The 20,951-nt window shown below is 40.5% G+C and overlaps 1 protein-coding gene and 2 long non-coding RNA genes across 3 annotated transcripts in view; 1 reads left to right on the top strand and 2 right to left on the bottom strand.

Moving 5' to 3' along the window:
* The window catches only part of LOC143663928 (uncharacterized), a 177,639-nt gene extending 172,937 nt beyond the window's left edge, over positions 1-4,702 (bottom strand). Inside the window, exon 1 of the long non-coding RNA XR_013166234.1 lies at positions 4,234-4,702. This is a non-coding gene — a long non-coding RNA (uncharacterized LOC143663928). The remainder of the gene's footprint in view (positions 1-4,233) is intronic.
* The window catches only part of KCTD16 (potassium channel tetramerization domain containing 16), a 295,957-nt gene extending 289,114 nt beyond the window's left edge, over positions 1-6,843 (bottom strand). The window contains exons 1-2 of the mRNA XM_077137305.1: positions 6,212-6,843; positions 4,734-5,879 (exon numbers count right to left, since the gene is read on the bottom strand). Of these exons, the coding sequence (XP_076993420.1) occupies positions 4,734-5,565 (832 nt within the window). The 5' untranslated portion in view covers positions 5,566-5,879; positions 6,212-6,843. The remainder of the gene's footprint in view (positions 1-4,733; positions 5,880-6,211) is intronic.
* Positions 1-10,526, top strand: part of LOC143663929 (uncharacterized) — a 36,066-nt gene extending 25,540 nt beyond the window's left edge. The window contains exon 3 of the long non-coding RNA XR_013166235.1: positions 10,395-10,526. This is a non-coding gene — a long non-coding RNA (uncharacterized LOC143663929). The remainder of the gene's footprint in view (positions 1-10,394) is intronic.
* The last annotated feature ends 10,425 nt before the right edge of the window (positions 10,527-20,951 follow it).

Here is a 20,951-nt window from a genome sequence, read left to right as displayed (position 1 = left end):
GCTTTAAGAATACATTCATCAGGGGACAAAGTTTCACGATCCACAATTATTAAAGAGCTCATATGTACTAATACCGCCCCCAGGAAAGGGAACATATGCCTTGAAAGCTTTTAAGTGTAATGACAGAGCAGAAATTTTCCTGAAAACATGGGGGGAAGAACTTGAGAGCAGGGATGACTAAACAGGAGGCAAAGAGAACATCCATGGTGAGCAGGACAGAAATAAAAGTCACAGAGAAAGGAGGTGTTGGTGGTGGTAGCAGCCACACCTCACATACTTGACAGTTTCGCCTACATATCCGTGTTCTTCATTTGAACATGCCAACATCACACCTCTCTGGTCAATCAGAATTGAAGTTGTTATTGGCATCTTTCAAGGAACCAGGAGAAAAAGAGCTGGAGTCATTTCAGGATAATTGCATCTCTACCTGTTTTCCTATAAAAACACAAACTTTTATTGAAACTTCTAAAGTAAATAGCAAGCAAATTATTCCCAATGGCCAGACCATATACATATGTCTGGCCAAATATATATATATTTCTTCCAAATTAAAGTCCATAACACTGAATTTTAAGTAGAAAATTCCTTTTTTTAGGAGGGGGGCTGCATGGTCTGGGAATCAAACTCGGGTTTCCTGCAATGAAAGGTGAGCAGACTACCACAGAACCACCTGTGTACCCTCCTTGTCTACCTGTTACCAACATCCCATCTCAATCAACAGCCCTGAGGACATATACCACAGATATAGCCATCCAGAGACTTTTGTGGAAGCAACCATTTAAATTTAAAGAAATGAAGTGGAGAGAAGAAAGGCTAAAATGCACCCACAAGTGGCAATTTCTGGAAAAGGAAGAATTGGCATCTGTATCTATAATTCACAGAACCCACCATGTATATTTTGGAGTAAGCATCCTATGAATGCTATCACAGTTTTATTAGAGACAAATGGCTTTTAATCTTAGTGTTTTCAGACACTGGTCTAAAGTAACTTACTCATGACTAGGTTTAAGACATACACGTAATTCTCTCCAACCAAGAACAATCTTCCATTTCTCACTGACATTGGGTAGACTGCTCTAGAAATAAAGCGTTCATTTATTTCTATATACCTGTGATTTTGTTCCTGAATTGTATAAAATGATTATTATCTGGTTCAAAACCAGGACTTCTTTTTTTCTCTGAATTATTTCGTTTCCATTTCATTTAGAGGTGAATCAAGAAGATACTGTCTGATGTTCATGATATCTACTTCTATATAACACTTGATGAGAAAGAAGAAGTAATTATTTAGCTAGTTGGGTGGGAAAGAGAAACATGTTCCTTATTGTTATAAATTAATACAAAGAAAGTATCTAAAACACTTGAGAGGAAATCCTAGGAGAGAATTCTTTTCTATGCTCTTATATCACTCACATTAACTTTCTTGATGCAGGGAACTACACATATATCCATAGTATTTCACAAATCATATTTTGGTGATTGAGTGATGGAGACAAACACATTTTTCACCTCCCTGTTAAATATATACAACTACCTGTTGACTTTTTACCTGCTGTGATGGTGGTATCAACTTGGTTAGGTTATGTTGTCCAGTTATTGGGTCAAGCAAACACTGGCCTGATTTTTACTGTGAAAGTATTTCACACATGGATTTGCATCAGTTGTCACTTAATTGCATCTACTATCATTTGCCAGTTGATTGCATCTACCACTGATTACATGTACAATCAACAAAGGAGATTGCCTTCCTCGAACGTAGGAAGTTCTTTATCCATTCAGTTAGAGGTCTTAAAGACAGAACTGAGAATTTCATAAGTCAGAAAAAAGAATTTCTATCTCTGTGTAAGTCAGTCACTTCTCCCAGGGAACTTAATGTCACCCTCACATGGCTCACCCAACAGAATTGGGACTTGTCAATCCCCACAGCATGTGAGCCAATTCCTATAATAAATCTCTTAATATTTACTCTCATATACATACACATATCCTGTCGGTCTGGTTCTCTGGAGAACCCTGACAACTACACCTGCCCATAGTTCTACATTAATAAAACATTTAGTTACAACTACCTCATGTTGTCCACTAATTTTAGGTCTGTGCAAGGCACCACTTCAGGTATAAAAGATTAAACAAGACAGGAATCTAATCTGTTAATAATTAAATTGGTAAATTTTGGCCTGCAAACTTCCCTTGGAAAATTTGGAAGCAAAAATTAAGGAAACAGGAAAAGAAGGGATCTCTCCCCATGCCTGACAACCACCAGATGCAATGTGTTAATTTCGGTCTGCTCATTTTTTTTTACCGTGATATGGATTCAGGCAAAGTGATTCTGCATTATCACCAACTTATTAGAAAAGTCTAATGGCTTGAAATGAATTCTTTGGATGTAAGGAGTGTGTCACCATATTACAATTTGTTTTTAAAATCCAAATGGAAGTCGAGTTCCTCTGTGAAGAACATCTTTGCATGCAGCCAACTTCCAGCTTTAGAGCACCTCCCATGGTTTTGGCCCATTAACCCCAGCACAACAGCTTGATGAATTAATGCTTATATAGGCACAGTTGGCAGCTTCTAATTAAATAATTATGGCTAAGCAGCTGCACAGAAGCTGTAATGCACCCTAGAAAGCCAGCTGTCAGTTTTATTGGTCCTGAGACTGTGGAAGAGTTAATACTTGGGTACAAAGGGGAAGTCTCTTGTATGCAAGTTATATGCTGTGCAGTATGAAATTCGTCTGTGTTTGTGCTAGCCTGTCCACAGAGAGTGGGAGAGCAAACTGCTCCTTGGCAATGTCTCAGCAGTCCAGCAAAGAGGGAAGCAATTATATGACCAGGAGAACAAAGCACATCTAGAGAAATCTAAGGAGGACATAATGCTAGATGGATGAGCCTTTGATGAACTCAGAAATGCCACTGAGCTAGTAGGCAAATAAATTGCAGCCTCTGGGGCTCATTTAGGTCAGCAAGTGATTAGAAATTTGTTGTATTCTTTTTTGGTTATTTTGTTTTCAGGTTATGTTTTTCATAAAAAAAAAAAAAAAGAAAAGATGTGCCTTTCATGGGGGAAGGGGAGGACTGGTATATTTTCATTATTTAGCTGAAACTTCTTAAGTTGCTGTGTTTCCAAACATTAGAAAATGGAGAACAAGGTAAGTATCACAGACCTACATTTGCTACACGTTCCCAGCAGGGCTCTCCAAGATGCAGTTTTCCAGAAAGTTTGGAGAAAGTATTTGTTCTACAGCATAGATAACGTCATATTCCTTCATAAGAAGACTAAAAAAAGCTGAAATCCTCTCTCTACCCTGGTGGGAAATTCACCAGAAGGTGGCTAACTTGTAGACAGAGGAAAACACAGATTACAGAGGCCATAGATTGGACTCAATGCCGTCTGTCTTTACACAGCCATATGCTCCTGAACTGAGAGCTGAGTGCATTTCTCTCCGTAGGCTGGCTTCTCTATACAGCCCATGTGTCTTCACTTCTAAAAACCAAATGTGTGATAATCCAGTTCGGAACACCTGGGCTTCACAATGGCCTTTTCACTACAGTTCCCAGCACAGTCTCCCAAAGAATAAACACAACTATAGCGATAAACTAGCCCACGAAACCCAGTCCCACCTTTTCATTCAAAGAACTCTGTACACATTTTAACCTCACAAATGCTACATTTGCCTTTAAAGCAAAAATACAAGAAAGCCAATGTTAACACCAAAATTACATTGCTTGTGGAATTCACTTCACCAACTCCCAGGTCTGTTGAAATCAGCTGTTAAATCAAGCACTAAGCTATACTGGCTGATGTATTGTTCCCTTCAGAGATCAATGGCTTGTTGTTCATTTAGAGTAATGCCATTTCATAAAACAAGGCAACTTGGGCTGTAAGTCTTGATTTAAGCAAACGAACTGATCTCTAAGAAACCCTTACTTAAAAGCCTTCAGTATAATTGTTGCCTTTTCTTTTTTTTTTTTTTCCTCCTTTTATGTCAGTAATTCTATCACATCAGCTGTCGGAGGTGTTTACTTGTGATTGACAACTCCCAAGGATCTAGTGCCTTTTAAATGGATCTTAAATGAAGTTCTGCTTAATTAAGTCTGCAGTGCAACTCTGGTCTCAGCACAAAATGTTAAAGAATCAGATAACAGATTTGTAAAGCCCATAAAAGCAAATTTCAGACTCAGGGTGGAAAGGGGCCTTTCAGCAGTCTCTACTGCCATCTAGCCAAGACCATACCATTCGGGGCACTCTCCCTCCATTTGTGTTTTCAGAGCCCTTCTGGAAAACAAGTCTTCAGTAACCAGCTTAACAGACGCCCAAAGTTCAGCAAAAAGCATAGACGGCAGTACTTTGTCCACTCTGATTCTCCCAAGCACCTGTGGTCCAACAACCACATTCTAAACATTGACCTCATCTGCACAATTCCATAACTGACAAGCAGACAACTATGTTTGTTTTCCTTCCATGTACTACCTATACAAATATCACTTGCACCTTGTGATTCTGAGGCCTTCTGAACATGCTCTGACTTCACTGAGAAATGAAGAAAAGTTGCCTCAGAAAAGATATCAGAGCTGAATCACAACCTCTAATACTCTAGCTAGAGCTCAAGTTAAAAAACAAACAACAAAAAAACTCCCCAAACAGCATCCCTTAGACATTGAACACTCCGATCACATATATCTGTAAAAAAGAATCAATACACATGAAGAAGAAAAGGAACTGTTTGCCCTTACGGTAGAAGACGTATTCGGTGTAGCTTGACCAGATCTTGTCATCTGTATATTGGTTGACGAAAGATGCTGTCACTGATGAGTTACAGGCGACCATGTGGAATCCACACTCTGACAACATATCAAATGCCCTCTCCAGATGCTTGAATTTGAGATAAAATCTGGAGGTGTATCTTTCTGGGGCCCGGTCAGGGTCTCTGCTCTCATTCAAAGTTTCTCCAAAGACTTCCTTTGCCAAGGAAATCCTTCCACAAACCAAAATCCGGGGAACTCTCCGAAACTTGGCATCTGCTTGGCCCTCCCTGCCCGTGGTGCACGACCCCCTGTACCCCACGGTGATGAACCCCCACTTGCGGTCGGCAGGGAGCAGTGAGGAGGGGGGGCAGATTCTCGGGTCGCTTCCTTGGGAGATATCCTCCAAGTCACTATGGCAGAATTCATCGGGGCTTTGCTTGATGTCATCAGGGGTCAGGAGTTGGACCAAGTCTGGGAGCAGGAAGTACTCAGCTTCCCTTTTCAGTCTCCCCCTCTCTGGAAAGTGATCAGGCAGGACCACCTGCCTGTCCCTGAGATAGTCCAGAACGTAACGGAACAAGAATCCATCTCTGTCAATGAAAAACCGTCCCTTGGAGTCCTTGGCTAGACCGTTAGCCGTGTCTCTCTTTGGGGAAAACATTTTCCACAGAAGGGAATGAGGGATGCTTATTAATGTGGAATGGCGAGTGAAATAAACTTGGCCCCCAACGTTCAGCTCCACGACCTCAGGGAAGGAATTGGGGACTCCAGCCCCGTGCTCTCGAGGATAATAGCGACTACAGTTTCCACTCAAAGCCATGGTCCCTTTCTTCTTTTTCTCCTCCAATTTTGATTGAAAGGTGCAATCCAGTGGAGTCACAGCCTTATCCTTTGCATCAACTTGTAAGAGAGGGAAAAGGAGCCTAAGTTGTAAAAATGACTTCCTCTTATCCCAGGTTTTTTTCACTAGAAAGAAAAACGTAGTCCACAGGTGAAATGATGCTGACAAAGTAGTTTAAATCCTGGCTGGTGGGGAGCTATTACCTCATGGAGTATAATCGACGCATCTGCATCTGGTCTTCCACCAGGCTCAGAAGGCAAGGCAGGCCAATCCCCAGTTAGTCACAGGTCTGTCTGAAGGAAAAGAGAGAAAATGATTTCCTCAAACCAGCATGAGTCACAGAGAGAAAGACCAACCGCTGGAGAGAGGGGAGACAGGGAGAGGGAGGGAGGGGAAAAAGGGAGGGGGAGAGAGAAAGAGATTATTTTACATAAGCAACCCTGGAACTGATTCCACCATTCTTCAACTGAATCCCAGGTTCTCTCGTGCTATTTTGTGTCTGCATGTTTCTTGTCTCCAACAAGTATTAATAAAAACATTCGTATTTGTAATTCTGCGTTAGAAAGGAATATGCAAGTTTCAACTTCTAAAGGGGCCAGGAAAAGCAATAGGTCTCGGAGCTTACCTTTGTGGGAGCTGGAGACCCAGTTTTCATGAAGGAACACCCATTTGTAAAGCAACCAGAATCCACAGCCACACTGTCAAGGACTTGTCAGATCCCAACAGGTAAAGGACAGAGGTATCAGTGAAAAGTGCCAGAGAGATGTGCTCTTAGAAAACAGCAATTATACACATTTTTATATAAATGTACATATGCATGTGCGTATATATTCACTCTCAATCTCAAGTTAAAACAAGTCACAGAAAAAGTTAAACCGTGATGACAGGTCGTTGGGTGGAAGAAGCAAAGCAGAGAAAAATATTCAACCAAAGCTTCTTCAGAGAAAAAAAAAAAAAAAACCTTTAAAAAAACATCCTTAAAACAGAAGTGAGTTGCAAGAGAGACCGGGACTTAGAAGCTCTTCAGTGCGCCCAGACGCAGAAAGACGGACAAATGAGCCCTGACAGGGTCCCGGGCAGCCACCGCACCTGCCGGCAAGGGCAAATGGGCTTCCATGTTCCCAGCCAGGTGGGAGCCGGCGGCCGCCGCAGCGCGGGAGAAACAGCGCGGGGTTCCGGGCTCGGGTTTCTCTGGCGGCGGAGCTGGGTGGTTCCACAGTTCCCAGTGCAGTTCCGAGGCTGTTGTTTCAGCAGTGCAGGCGAGAAACCTTCCAGGGAAATGACTATTACATCATCTTAAAGGAATATGGCTTGGAGAAAGCGGAGGCAGCTCGGAGTCACATCCTGCTCGGTGACAGGTTGCCAGGACTGCACCGGGACGCGGCGGCGGGCGCGCGGGCTCCCAGGCGCTCTGGGCTCGGGGCGGGGACGCGGCGCGGCGCAGCCACTTCCCACCCGGCGCTGCACCCGAGCCCCGACATTCGACGGGCCTTTTCATTGCACTTTCTTTACTGTCTTTACCGCCGCCCGCCCTGCCCCCCTCCCGACCCCAGTGGTGAGATAAATACAAATGATTTTGCATTTGAAAAATCTACGAACAAATCCTTTTCACAAATACTGAATTTCTGCTGAGAGGCAAATTTCCCCTCTAAAGCTTGTGAAAGGAAAAACAAAATCACACTGAATGACCCCAATATCCAAGCTACAAAGTGGCTTTTGTTTAATCGAAGGGGATTAAACCATTTTCCTGCAAATATCCTCCTCTTTCTTTCCTCCTTCTCTTTCCATCCGCCACCCTCCCCCTGCCTGCCAGCACATAGACAGATAGATATATGATCAATAAAAAAATAATCTCTAGACTTAATGATGCTTGTTCAGAACGAATAGATGGGGCCCTGGCACCTACAGGAAGCCCACAGTTGAAAGCAGTTAAATGATTATTTTAGCTTACCTGTACGAAATCATTACCTGCGACCTCATCATGGGGCTCTTTCGTTACTAAGCATCTCTTTGGACGTGCCCAGTAGCCTCCCAGCTCATCCCGAGAGGACTCTGGTGGAAGACACGCCTGTAAGAGACATTGTACTCTTGTCCCAGAGGGCTCCCTTAAGTGCATCATTAGAGTTTCAGGAAGGCATTTCTAGGGCAACCTAATCCACTAGCAAAGTGCATCCAGTTGAGCCTGCCAGTCAGTAATGGCCCAGCCAACAGTTTACGGTAAGTCAGCCATTTCCCCTTTAAAAACCCGGCGTCTTAGGGCTCACATTCCTGACAAGAATGTAGTACTTCATCTATGAATTATATATGTGAGGCACTTGACATCCCAAACAATTGCTATTTTAAAAAATGAAAATTAAAACCGAGGGGGAGGTATGAATTAGATACATTTTGTTGAATTCATGTGTTTATTGCCAACTCGAGCCCAAAGAATAAGTTTGAATTTAACAGCAGATAGACTCCGCGGTAGGATAAATTAATTTCTAGTTTAACTATTTTTTCTTCTAATAAGCATTGAGTTACTAAACACATTCAGAGTATTATCTCACACTCCAACACCTAATTATATTTGACTTAGTTTCTTTAATTAATGCATTAACCTGTTCTGGCCTCAATCATTGGGATTTTAATGCTGGACCAGTCAAGGAAATGTTCTTTCTTTGGTGCACTTATACCGTCATCTAGTGGCCATGCGCTACTGGTGCAGCTCTGCAACTAGCAACTTAGCCAAAAAAGTTAGGTTTTTTCTTCCTTTTTTCTAAATTTTGATAGTGATTTGAGTTTACTTGGCACACACTGCTCATCATGAGAACAAAATTGATATTTTATTGCTACCAGGTCAAGGAAAAGAATAAATCTGAATCTATACCTATTTAAGCACTAGTTCTGGTTGTAGTTAAAAGTAAACAAATTTTTCCTTTTATTTCTAACAGAGTGGGCCAATATACCATGACCATGGCTTTGGACTTGGATATTAAAATATTCTGGGGATCATATGGCAGGAGATAGAAGAAAAGAGTAAGAAAAATCAGTCTTTTAAAGCTAAAACAGACTAGAGAAATGTAATCAATCATTTCATCTCAGCAACAGAGGAAGGCTGAGAAGGAGAAAGCACTTCTACAGGGTCACACAACTAGAGAATATATGGCAGGGTGTGGCCTACAATTAGAGAATAAATAGCAGGGTGAGATCTACACCATTGCCTACTCAATATGTTCAATGTTACCTTTAAAAATTTATATAGTCTATGATGGGGATGGAGAAAAGACAAATTAAGAAAACATGGCAACTTCCAGATTACTATACCTTTAAGAAAAATGGGAAGTAATTTTAAAGAATTTAAAGATATTAAGTTAAATTGCAAAGACAAAAGACAACAGTTGGAAAGAATATTCTAATGGGTGTGGGTTTATAGGTTAGGCCATTCTTAAGACAAGTAGTTCTTAACCTTTCTTGAAAATACAACTGCTTGGAGAATCTGATGAAACCTGAGGAAATGAACCCATAAGTATAAAAGTGTACGTTCAATGTCAGACCTGAACGTTAGTACTCAATGTCAGGGGCAGAGCTTCTCAGGAGGGCTGAGCGCAGAGAGGAAACAGGCCCAGGCCATGTGGTTTTCCTCTCATTCCCAGAAGGTCCTCAAATTTTGACTGTGGACATTTTTTTTTTTTAAATAGATTACACACATTCACTCACAGAGACACACTCTGAGGATTGAAAATATAACACATTCACCAGACAACTTAGCCATGGGACCCACGATGGACCATACCATCAGAAATGCATCTGAATTTGTCTTTAATACTGTATCTGTTCTACTTTGCTAGCTGCTGGAATGCAACACACCAGAGATGGACTGGCTTTCAATAAAAGGGGATTTATTTAGTTAACGTATAATTCTTTAGAGAAAAGGCAGCTAACTTTCAACTGAGGTTCTTTCTTGCATGGGAAGGCACAGGGAGATCTCTGCTGGCTTTCTCTCCAAGCCTCTGGGTTCCAACAACTTTCCCAGGGGTGATTCCTTTCTGCATCGCCAAAAGCCTGGGCTGAACTGTGAGTGCTGAGATAAGGTATGCTGAGCTGCTTGGGCTGTGCTATGTTGAGCTCTCTCATTTAAGCACCAGTCAATTTAATCAAACATCATTCACTGCAGCAGGCACACCTCCTAGCCGAATGCAGATGTAATCAGCAACATGTGAGGTTCACATGCCATTGGCTCATGTCCACAGCAATAGAACTAGGCACTTTCACCTGGCCAAGTTGACACCTGAATCTAACTACCACAGTATCCTTTGCACAGTTGTATTTCATTATTTTGTTTTGTGCTAAAAGTGTTCATTGATCATAGTAAACAGTTAAAAGTAAATAACGATTCTGCTAACTCTATTTAGGCATATCTACTTTTTAAAATATCTAGCTCCTGGAGAAATGGAGATGGCCTGGGCCTCTCTCACTTTCTGAGGAGTTGGGGATATAGTGCACAACTGCCCCAAAGCCTGTCCATAAACCCCACGTTGACATCCCCTCATCTGCACTTTTTGCTGTTCCTTTAGTCACAGAGATAAAAACAGAAAATAAAAGTGAGACGCGAGAGTAAAGAGATAATAGGCTTGGAGGAAACAAGCAATCCACCAGGCAGAGAAATTTAAATATTGCTAGAGTAAGCGAGTGTGTCTTAGGGAGGCGTCAATAGGCCAGGCTGTTGGGTGCCTGAACGAGAGGCAAGAAGCCAAGGCCAGGCTGTTAGCGTATTCCTGCCCTTCACATCAGCAGATAACACGATTATTGTTGTTATTCTCTTCCGGCAGCTCTCTGCTGAAACACTGGGGGATGGCGTATTCGCCCCAAAGGCTGAACAATGTTGAGCAATGGAATTCCCTTACAAAGAAAAGCAAGGAAGAATGTTCACCACGGTTCCCTGTAATATTCAAGACATATAATGGGTAAATCGTGGAAAACTTATGAAATTCGTTTTAGTCTCTGTTTCCTGTTCCCCACTTTCACACCCCCCATAGCTGAGTGTTGGAGAGTATATTCTCAAAAGGATGATTTTAATTTTGGAATAATGTAATCACCGTCAACACCCTCACCTCCTAACACACCCTTAAGTTTCCTCCCCTCTCAAGAAAAGGTCGCTTTTATGCCGACTGCCTTTGCCATCAGGAAGGGAATCGATCTCCTAAACTGATTCATGGTAAGATGCGGTGCCCTCCAAGGACTTCTGCATTATCATCATCGTCATAATAGCTCCCGCTTATGGAGAGCCAGCCATCCAGTCCTCCCAGCAGTCATCTCCGGTGCAGCCTTATTCCTCTTCCAGCTCTGCCTGACTGGCTGGGTGACCTTGGACAGGACACTCAATGTCTCTGAGTCAGCGTAAAGCCGTCATAAGACCTGCCTCCCAAGTGTGTTGTACAGATTAATTACCATTACGCAGGTAATACCATTAGCACATTCCCTGGATGTTGGTGAGGCGTAACAAGGGCTACCCATGACAGTGGGACAAGTAGCTGTTGTCATGTGGCTGGACCCACACTGAGGCACAAAGAGGTTCCGCAACTTGGCCAATGATTAAAATTCAGTACCATTTCCAAAATCTTTGCCCTTTCCACTGCACAATTTCAGGTTAAGTCTGTTGCTTACCATAAATATATGTTTTATTAATGGGGAAATTTCAGGCTTTGGTGGAAGAAATGGGGTAGCAGATTGGCAAACAGAGAATAACCAGTTTTTCCATGGTTAAAAATGAAAATGCCACTATATTCCATCATACGATGTCTTCGTTTCCCAGCTGCTGTGGCAAATACCACATAGTGGGTTGGCTTAAACAGAGGGGACTTGTTAGCTCCTGATTACAGAGGCAGAGAAATTGCTTTCTCACTGGACAATGGCTGCCCAGCAATGCTTGGGGTCCTCGGCTTTCCTACCTCATGGCGAGGCCCTCCCCCTCCTCTACTGGGTCCCACGGGCTTCCAGCTTCTGGCTCCTCCCCTTGATTGTCTCTCATTATTTCTGAGTTTCTTCTGCTTATGAAGGATTCCAGTAATCCAGATTAAGAATCAGCCTCATTCAGTTGGGCCACATTTTAACTAACTAAAATAACATCTTCGAGAGATCCTATCGACAATGGGTTCACACCCACAAGAGTATGGATTAAGACATTGTGTAAATTTGGGCTACATCAGTCACCACAGAAAAGGTTTTATTTCTGGTGCCAACTCATTCTTTCGTAATACATATAAATTACCTATATTGAGTTCAGCAAAACGCTAGGTACTTGGGACACAAAACTGAATTCGAGGCAATCTGACCTCACATACAAACACACACCCTCAAAATCACATCAGGAGAAAAAGGTGAAATAGCCCTTGATTCTTGAGCCCTGCCTTTTACTTACCAAAAGGTACCAGATGCTGTGTCCTACACAATTCTCATGTGATCTCAACAAAGGTAACACTTAGCCTTGTGTGGCCCCTGCTTCCCTACCTATAAAACAAAGCTGTCTCCCCTTTTAGATATACCATGACCAATGACCAAATATAAAATACAGCTGCCAAATCAGAGAGACACTAGGGAGTAATTAGATAGGTTTTAAAACACACACACACACACACAGAAGACTACAAACAACAACCTTACTTGTTAATATAGAGTCTTACAAGAACAATTTTGGATTAGACTTGAAGTTTGAAGAGGAGACCCTTTGGGGTCGTCCATTCCAGCCCTGAGGCTAAAAGGCCTCACTCTGAAGTAAATAGCAAAACTTCACTTTAAATATTTCTCTCACAGTCTCTCCTGAAAAATACTCTTGAACTCTACTGCTGTAAAATCCAGATGTTTGCAAAAACTGTTAGTATCACCACGGTGCCTCTGAGAAGAAGTCTGCAGAGTAAATTTCTTCCAAGTGAACCGTCATTTTGAGCTGTGAGCTTTTACCAAGTTCTATGTTGACCTGAAAAGAAAGAACTGCTCTTCAGGTGTGGACGCAACACTGCTGACTCTATTAGTAGCATCTAAAGTTTTTGATATGGGTTGGACAAGTATGCACATTTCTGTAGATAAGAATGTACAAACACCTTTCAGGTTTCTCTTTGAAACAAGGGAGCTTTTCTGAAACAAATAGTCAAAGTTAGGAGTGCACAGTTTGGCCATGATGTCAGATAAAGCCAACTTGTACATGTGTTTTGTTTTGTTTTTTAATGTTTTTTTCTTCTTTTCTTTCTTTCTTTTTTTTTTTTTTTTTTTGCATGGGCAGGTACCAGGAATCGAACCCAGTCTCCGGCATGGCAGGGGAGAATTCTACCACTGAGCCACCGTCACACCGCCCTACATTTGTGTTTTGAAACTGTAGCCCCATTAGCTTGAAATCTAACCAACAGAAATAGACTCTATCTCTTAAAATGGATTGGCAAATGAGGGGAAAAGTAGAATATAGCTGCTCAACTATCAAGCAATTTGTGACCCTAAGATACATATGCACTATTTTATGTATGGCTGCAAAGGTTAATAAAGATTTTTTAAAAGAGTCTAGCCTTGCCCACCACCTACAATCCCCTAGTAGGCTGGGTACATACATTCTATGATTCACTATATGATACGTGTTACATATGTTTTGTGTAACATATGTGTTGGCATAGTCCTTATTAAGTTTGCTATGTATTATATAATGTATCTCTTGGCAAAGGAGTAGTATAATTTGTAGACCAGTAAATATCAAATATCAATGTTTCTCTCCTAGCTAGGAAATCCATTTTGCAAGTGACATCTTTTTATCATTCCAAAATATGCACTAGATACAAGCAAATCAGAACAAAGTTGCATTAAATTTAAATCTATAATATTTATTAAAGTGAGAACTTGTGATTTTAATTTTTTTGCATTTAAGTTTTTTTCCTAAATAATTTCATACATTTTAAAAGAAATTCATTGAATCGATATAGCAACTTCCAGGAAACAGAGTTTGAAAATTCTGGTTATAATGAAAAGGAGCAGATTTTTAGAATCTGGCAGAGTAGGGTTTGAAAGAAGTACCTACCAGCTACATGATCTTGGACAAATCACTTTACTTCTATTAAGATATTCTCCTCGTGTATGTATTAGCAATAGAAACATCCACTTTGCAGGATTGATGTAAGGATTAGAGATAATGTTCTGAAGATGACTGGCACATAGCAAATGTTCAATAAATAATGGGCAATATTACTGTGTTTGTGCTTGGCCCCATCACCACCTCTGCTCCTCATCCTCTGCTTTCTGCTCATACCCCTTGGGTCTGTGTGACTGAGTGGATGGAGCTGAACCACATTACTGATTCATGCTGGTGATGTACTGCTCCCCTTTCCAAAAGCCTGCTTCTCCCTCCTGGGAGGAAGGGGGCCAGGAAAGAGGAAAGGGATCCTGGAACTCTAAGCACATTTGTCCTTGAAAATGGATAATTAGTTCATTTGAAAACACAGGCTTAGAAAGTAGCAGTACCTTTCAAAGCATGGTGGATGTAGCAACGCCAACATTCAAAACACCTCCCATCATTTTACAGTGATTCAGCACAGTCACTTTGGTGTAGCGATTGTTTGTAGATGGGACTTTTTACAATTAGATCCAAAAATGTCGTATCTGTAGGTTGAAATGAATCTTACCAGTGTCATCTACAGATGACAGAATGGTCAGAAGAGAGAGGGGCAAAGACCAAATAAGAAATAGAAAGATTTAGCTCAAGGAGCAAGATGGAGCTTTTTTAGAGAACTTAAGAAGTCAAAGCTGGGAATTACAAGTATGCTTTGAATATCACATGGTATTAGAATACTTTTCCTCCCTGTCTTTTGAGTTATTTGTAAGAAATCCATGGGAACAGGGGTCATTTTTTCCATTTATCTTGGTACCCCCAGTAAGTACCACAGGGTCTGACATCTAGAAGGTAATCATCAAATATTTGTTGAATTTAATTGTAAGAGCAATACCCTCAGAATGGTCCAAATAAAAAATATGTTAAGAAGCTGGCAGGGTCACATCGGAAGGAACTGTTGGCTGTAAATATGATAGTGGATTCCAGTTTATTTTCAAAACATTGAGTTCTATGTGGTAGCAGGAATCTTCATTTGATCAGGTCCAAGAGAAATCAATGGACTCCAAAAACCAGCCTCTCTTAACCTATTACTGCAAAGAGGTCATTCAAGTACTCAATGTAGGGTCAAACAGGATGGAAAAAAGAAAGATCATTAAAAGGAACACGCCTGGAAGAGTATGAGATCACAGAATTTTCAGTTTCAAAATTTCACTGAAACCAGTGTTTTAAAAGACAAACAAATACATAAAATGAAGAAGTAAAACTAAGCAAACTGTCAGACAATTTCACAAGCATTTTTCTATTTCAATTCTCACAAGAATTCTAAATTGTTGGAAAAATAAAAGAGCCTCCAGGAGGTGCCTAAGTACCTAGTACAGATCACACCAAGCTTTGCTGATCCCAAAGCCCCCTTTTTACTATAACAAATTTATTCAGGCATTTAGTACCTTTTATTAAATATCCTCAGTATCTACCCATTTAGATTTGGCATCACACAGAGCGACTACAGAGTCCTACCATTGATCACTATTATATCACCAATTCTAGCTCACTGTCTGACAGAGAAATCACTCAGTAAGTATTTGTCAAAGGAATGTTAGAATGAACATGTGGATGAATGAATAAACAAGCTACCAACTGAGACAATGGTCAAAGACAGAAATTTTAGCTGTGCATATCAAGTCCTATCTCATGGGATATTTATAATTTTCTTTATTCCTGAAATGTTACTTCCAAATGGGAGACTGATTCAGGGATTCCAAACACGAATGGAAAAGAAGAGTTTGTGAACATAACACCAGAGAACTGGCTCCTTTATCCACCCAAAAGAATGAGTAAAGAGATTTACTTCTTTATATTCTAGAACTTAGAAGTTTCTAGAAATAAGAAATTCTTCTTGGGATACGAATCTCCATCAGAACAATAAAACCCTAGTGTTGTTTTTTTTCATAAGTACTTATACATTGAAAAATATATAATTTATTTAAAAATATCTTGGCAAGATGCCAGGGACTCCAGTCCAGCCATTTTATCCATTAGTCATTCTGTATATTTTTCAAAAAATGGATGTGGTGGTGGAAGATCTGGTAATGATTGCACTAAGCAGACATATATACTGGGTACAAGATTTAAGTGCCCAAAGCGTACAATTCAAATGTGGGATAGGGAGTATCACCCTTTTGCCATATAATGCAGGTTTGCACAACCTCTGCCAAGGAAATAGCATGTTATTCTTTTAGGCAATGATCTGGACCATGAGAATATCTCACAATTGCCCTAGGGGGTTCCTGAAATGACAAGTTAGTATGTGATGTACAGTTCCAGTGGATGCCAAAGGACTTCAGACAATCGTTTGTTATGGAGTCAGTGTTCTATACATTCCTGATAAAGCTTGTTGCCATTAATGAGGAAAGAGAATGCCTATGAACAAATGGAGTGCTTATGGACAAATGGAGTGACACAATAAAATATTTATGCATGTGATAGAAACATTCAACCTGGTTTCTCCTAACTAACCTCTCACATTTTCCGTATATTTCAATGAAGTCTTGTGAGTTGTTACATCTATCTATGTTGTTGAAGTGCCATCATACTGGACACAGGCTAAGATGATCCCTACATAGGAGATTAAATAAAATCATAAATTTAGATGAAACAGTCAATAAATGAGCTAGGGGTAGAAAAGGGATCAATTTCTAATTTGCACAAAAGAGAGTAAGTAAATGAACTCCTTTTCCCACCATTTTTCCTAAGGACGATTATAAGTGTAAAGAAAGAAACAAAGTAATTACTCAATGTAAATAACCAATGGAACCCATACTATTGTTCATACTATTGGTTAAGTTTCCAGGCTTCAGTAAGACTTATGTTGCCCTTCAGAATGTCAAAGGATTTCTACCAGGCAATAATTGTCTGCTGACCTGAGTTTCTTAAACTGTCTTCTTGGAGGCATTTGGTGAGAATATCGGTCCTTCAGAATAATAACACTCTCAAAAGATTACCTGCACAGCCAATGGGTTAATCAGAGTCACAAAGAGTCTTTCACCAGAGGCTCTCTTAGTAATGACAACAGGGTTGCAGGCCAAAAAAGGAGCTTTGAGCTCCCCTAAAATCCCTCATCCTCCCATATTTCTTATCATTTATTTTTTCAAATATTTGAGTATCTATTTGTATAAAGAATTATATTAGGCATTGTAGAGGTGCAATATGAATCCGACACAAACTTTATCCTCAGCCAGTTTATAATCCAGTAGGGCAAAACAAAAGATAACATTCATTCTATGTCCAAATTGGAGACAAATGATGTGCAAAATAAAATGACTGTTTCTGTTAAGAGGACTAGGAAAACTTATCTGAGAAATGAAGCTAACCAAAGACAAAGTCATTTTTGCAACTCTAAGGAACATCATGCCAAGCACAAAATGTCCATTAATAATTTGTTGATGGACAAAAGAAAATGCCATCTTGCATCACTCCGCCTTTATTGGGTATGTAATCTGAAAAGTACTCATTTAGAATTCATTTAAAAGTGTTCCATACAAGACTAATTCACTCCAGTGCAGAGGATCTCAGAAATATTTTATATATAGATATAAATGTAAATCCATTATGGCACTAGACAGTATAGCTAATTTATATTTGGTTCTCAGCCAATGAGGACTACGAGCCATTTGAGTGTCCCTCTCCAATCTATTCATTTACTCCATCAGGTCCCTCCCTCTTTCTGACATTCTTGTGAGTTGGTGAATACTTTGGTTCCGGATAGATAGCAAAAGATATGCAAGCAAGAGTGTTGGGGATTCTACAAAAGATCTAGGATGATGTTGGATGTAACAAGCAGGACTCACCGCAATAGCTCCAAATGCCTCCAAGAAGAGAGTTTAAGAAACTCAGGTCAGCAGACAATTATTGCCTGGTAGAAATCCTTTGACATTCTGAAGGGCAACATAAGTCTTACTGAAGCCTGGAAACTTGACCAATAGTATGAACAATAAATAGAAGAAATCTACAGTCAAAGGCGTATCATGACTCCAGGAGACTTGGAAAGAACAGAAGTATGACATGACTAACACATCCCCAAGATATCAGGTTGTACCAATCACATACAGCACAAATTTGATTAACGTGATTATTTCCAGGAACAAGTCTCCCATGTTAACAGGGTAAGGCTGGAAAATGCAAGATCCAAAACATTGTTTCTATTTTGTATACCTGGAGGGCCCTGTAATTAAGGATATCCTGAGATTTTGGGAAAGTTGACTTTCTGTAAGAAAAGGCAATTATTTAAGGTAATTTGTGTTACACAAGGTAGATATAATAACAGAATAAGATTTACTTTTGTTCGGTATGAAAGAACAACTATGTGAATGATTTTGGTCACCTTTGGTTACTACAAAATTGCTTGACCTAATATTTACAACTTTGGGATAGAAGGGGAAAGAAACCTAAAAATGAATACTGAGACATAATTTAGGTACTAAAAATGTTGATTTCTTATGCAGGGAAGCAGTGGAGTATGTTGGCTTATAGTGTGGGCTTTGGAATCAGGTAGTTCTGAGACTGAATTCCAGCTCTATAATTTACCAATTGGGAAAGCCACTTCTTCTCTGAGCCACAGTTTTCTCATCTGTAAAATAGGGACAGTAATTGTACTTCCCTTATAGAGATTATGTCAGAACAAAATACGATAGTACATATTGTACATATAGTTCATTGCCTATCCCATAGTAAGTTCTCAACAAAATTTAGTTTTTGCTATTATTTATACATTGCTTAGTGCCTTTTTTATGTATCTTCCCTGAAAATGTGCTGTTTTAGATTATTAATTCCTTAAGAGAATAGATAGGACCATGACAGTGCCATTGGCCAATCTTCGCAATGGACCCCTTAGCAAATTTGAAGGGAAGAAAGCAGAACAGTAACATGGATCCATTTGGGGCTCCAAAGTCTCCTACTGAGAGTTATTTTGAGCAGGTCCAGAGTACCATGTGGGAGTATCTTGTCTGAATATCACTCTCTCTCCTTACCAAACTGTCAGTGTCACCATCTCTGGCCCCATGAAGCTCAAGCCCTTGCTCTTCATTTGTTACATGTCATCATCCCTGCATGGTTCCTTGTACACAGGACATTTTGGATAACATATGCACACATTTAAAGTTATCTTCTTTCTTCATTCCCCCTTTTTGACCTAATTCAGTCTCAGTAAACTATCATCTCTATGCAAATTACTTCAAAAACTAAACATTTGTCCTTGGCTTCTTTCCCAACTCCCAAGTACCTGCTGGGCATCTTCAAATGGACCTACCAGCACCTCACTTTCAAGTCCAAAGTAAAAGTTCTGTTTGCCTTTCCCATCCTGTTTATGCCAACAAGTTATCTTTCTTTGTCAATAGCAGCACTGGCCTCACTCTACCACCCAAGTAAATATCCATCATCTGGTTCCTTTCTCTCCACTGCACCAAATCTAGTCAAGTTACCTATACTATATTTCTTTCAGATATCTCTTCTTTTCCATTTCCATTTGCCCCACTGTGGTAGTTAGATTCAGTTGTCAACTTGGCCAGGTGAAGGTACCTAGTTCTGTTGCTGTGGACATGAGCCAGTGGTACACGAACCTCATCTTTTGCTCATCACATCTGTAGTCGGCTAAGAGGCGTGCCTGCTGTAATGAATGATGTTTGATTTAATTGGCTGGTACTTAAATGAGAGAGCTCAACGTAGCACATCCCAAGCAGTTCAGCATATCTCACCTCAGCACTTGCAGCTCAGCCCAGAACTTTGGAGATACAAAAAGGAATCACCCTGGGGAAAGTTGTTGGAACCCAGAGGCCTGGAAAGAAGGCCAGCAGAGACCATCCTGTGCCTTTCCCCATAAGAAAGAACCTCAGTTGAAAGTTAGCTGCCTTTCCTCTCAAGAACTATATATCAACTAAATAAATCCCCTTTTATTTAAAGTCAATCCATCTCTGGTGTGTTGCATTCCAGCAGCTAGCAAACTAGAAGACCCACCCATGTTCTTTGCCTTTACTCAGATTTACATTTATTCAGCAAATAATTTCTGAGCACTTCCATGTGCCAGGTGCAGCACTAAGCTGTAGCTCTCTGCATTGTGTACTCAGAGGTGAACAAGGTAGGCAAGTTCCTTGCATTTCTGGAACTTCCATTCTAGGCAAGAGCACAGACCTTGCAAGAGCACAGACCTTACACAAATAAATAATAAATAACCAAGATGATATCAAATAGTATATGGGCTATGAATAAAATAGAACAAGATGATATGAAAAGAGTATCTTGTACTAGACAAGGGAGAGGATGTTGGCATACTGCAGCTTAGGAAACGGCTCTCTGAGGAGGTATTTGAGCAGAGGCAAGGAGCCAACCACGTGAAATTCTGGGAACAGTATGTTTCAGGCAGAAGGAGTGGCAAGAACAAATATGAGGTAAGGCTAAGCTTGGCTTGTTCAAGGAAATGAGGCCAACCAGTTGGAGACCAGTGAGGAGGGGCCGGTGTGTAGGTCTGTAAAAGCAGACAAGGGCCAAACTATGTGGGACCTCATACACTACAGTAGGAGTTTGAATTTCATTTTGTGTGTGAGAGAAAGTTGTCAGTAAGTTTTAAGAAGTGATATATTCTAACTGACTCATTTTTTTTAAAGGTGACTTTGGCTGCTGTGGGGATAGTGGATTGTAGAGGAGTAAGATTGGTTGTAGGGAGATCAATGAAGAGGATATTGTAGGGGTTCAGGTGACAGAAGATGGTGGTTTAGACAAGGGTTAAAGCAGAGTAAATGGGGAAAAGCTGGTGAGAATTTTGGATGTAGTTTGGAGGTACAGCTGGCTGTATTATTATATGACTCAGTTAATGTTCTCCCTCCTTCCAAGCTCTTTCATCCCCGTTCATTCAACACAAGGCTGCCTGTGTCATCTTTCTGAAGATCCATCTCTTGCCTGAGTATCTCAACTGGCTCCCTGTTGCCTACAGAATAACATCCAAAGCGCTTAGTATAGATTCAAAGCCCTCTGCTCTCTGGTCTCACCTACTTTGGAAATACATACAAATGGGTTTACAAGAAAGGGAGAAAGAAAGAACACAGTTAAAGATGTCCTGAGATAAGCCATCTAACAGACAGTGATAGTCACAGAAAACAGTGCCCGCTTTTGTGAAGGACCAGCATTCACAGCTCTTTGACTGTTCTTAAAATTTGAGAGGTTCTGCTACAAATGAAAGAGCTACAATGCTTCAAACACTCACTGCACTTTAACTTCCAAGGAAAGCAATATAGTTCCAGGAACTAGAAGAAAT

The sequence above is a fragment of the Tamandua tetradactyla genome, chromosome 20 (genome assembly GCF_023851605.1).
Source record: "Tamandua tetradactyla isolate mTamTet1 chromosome 20, mTamTet1.pri, whole genome shotgun sequence".
In the NCBI taxonomy this organism is placed as follows: domain Eukaryota; kingdom Metazoa; phylum Chordata; class Mammalia; order Pilosa; family Myrmecophagidae; genus Tamandua; species Tamandua tetradactyla.
This window is presented reverse-complemented; position numbering and strand designations above follow the sequence as displayed.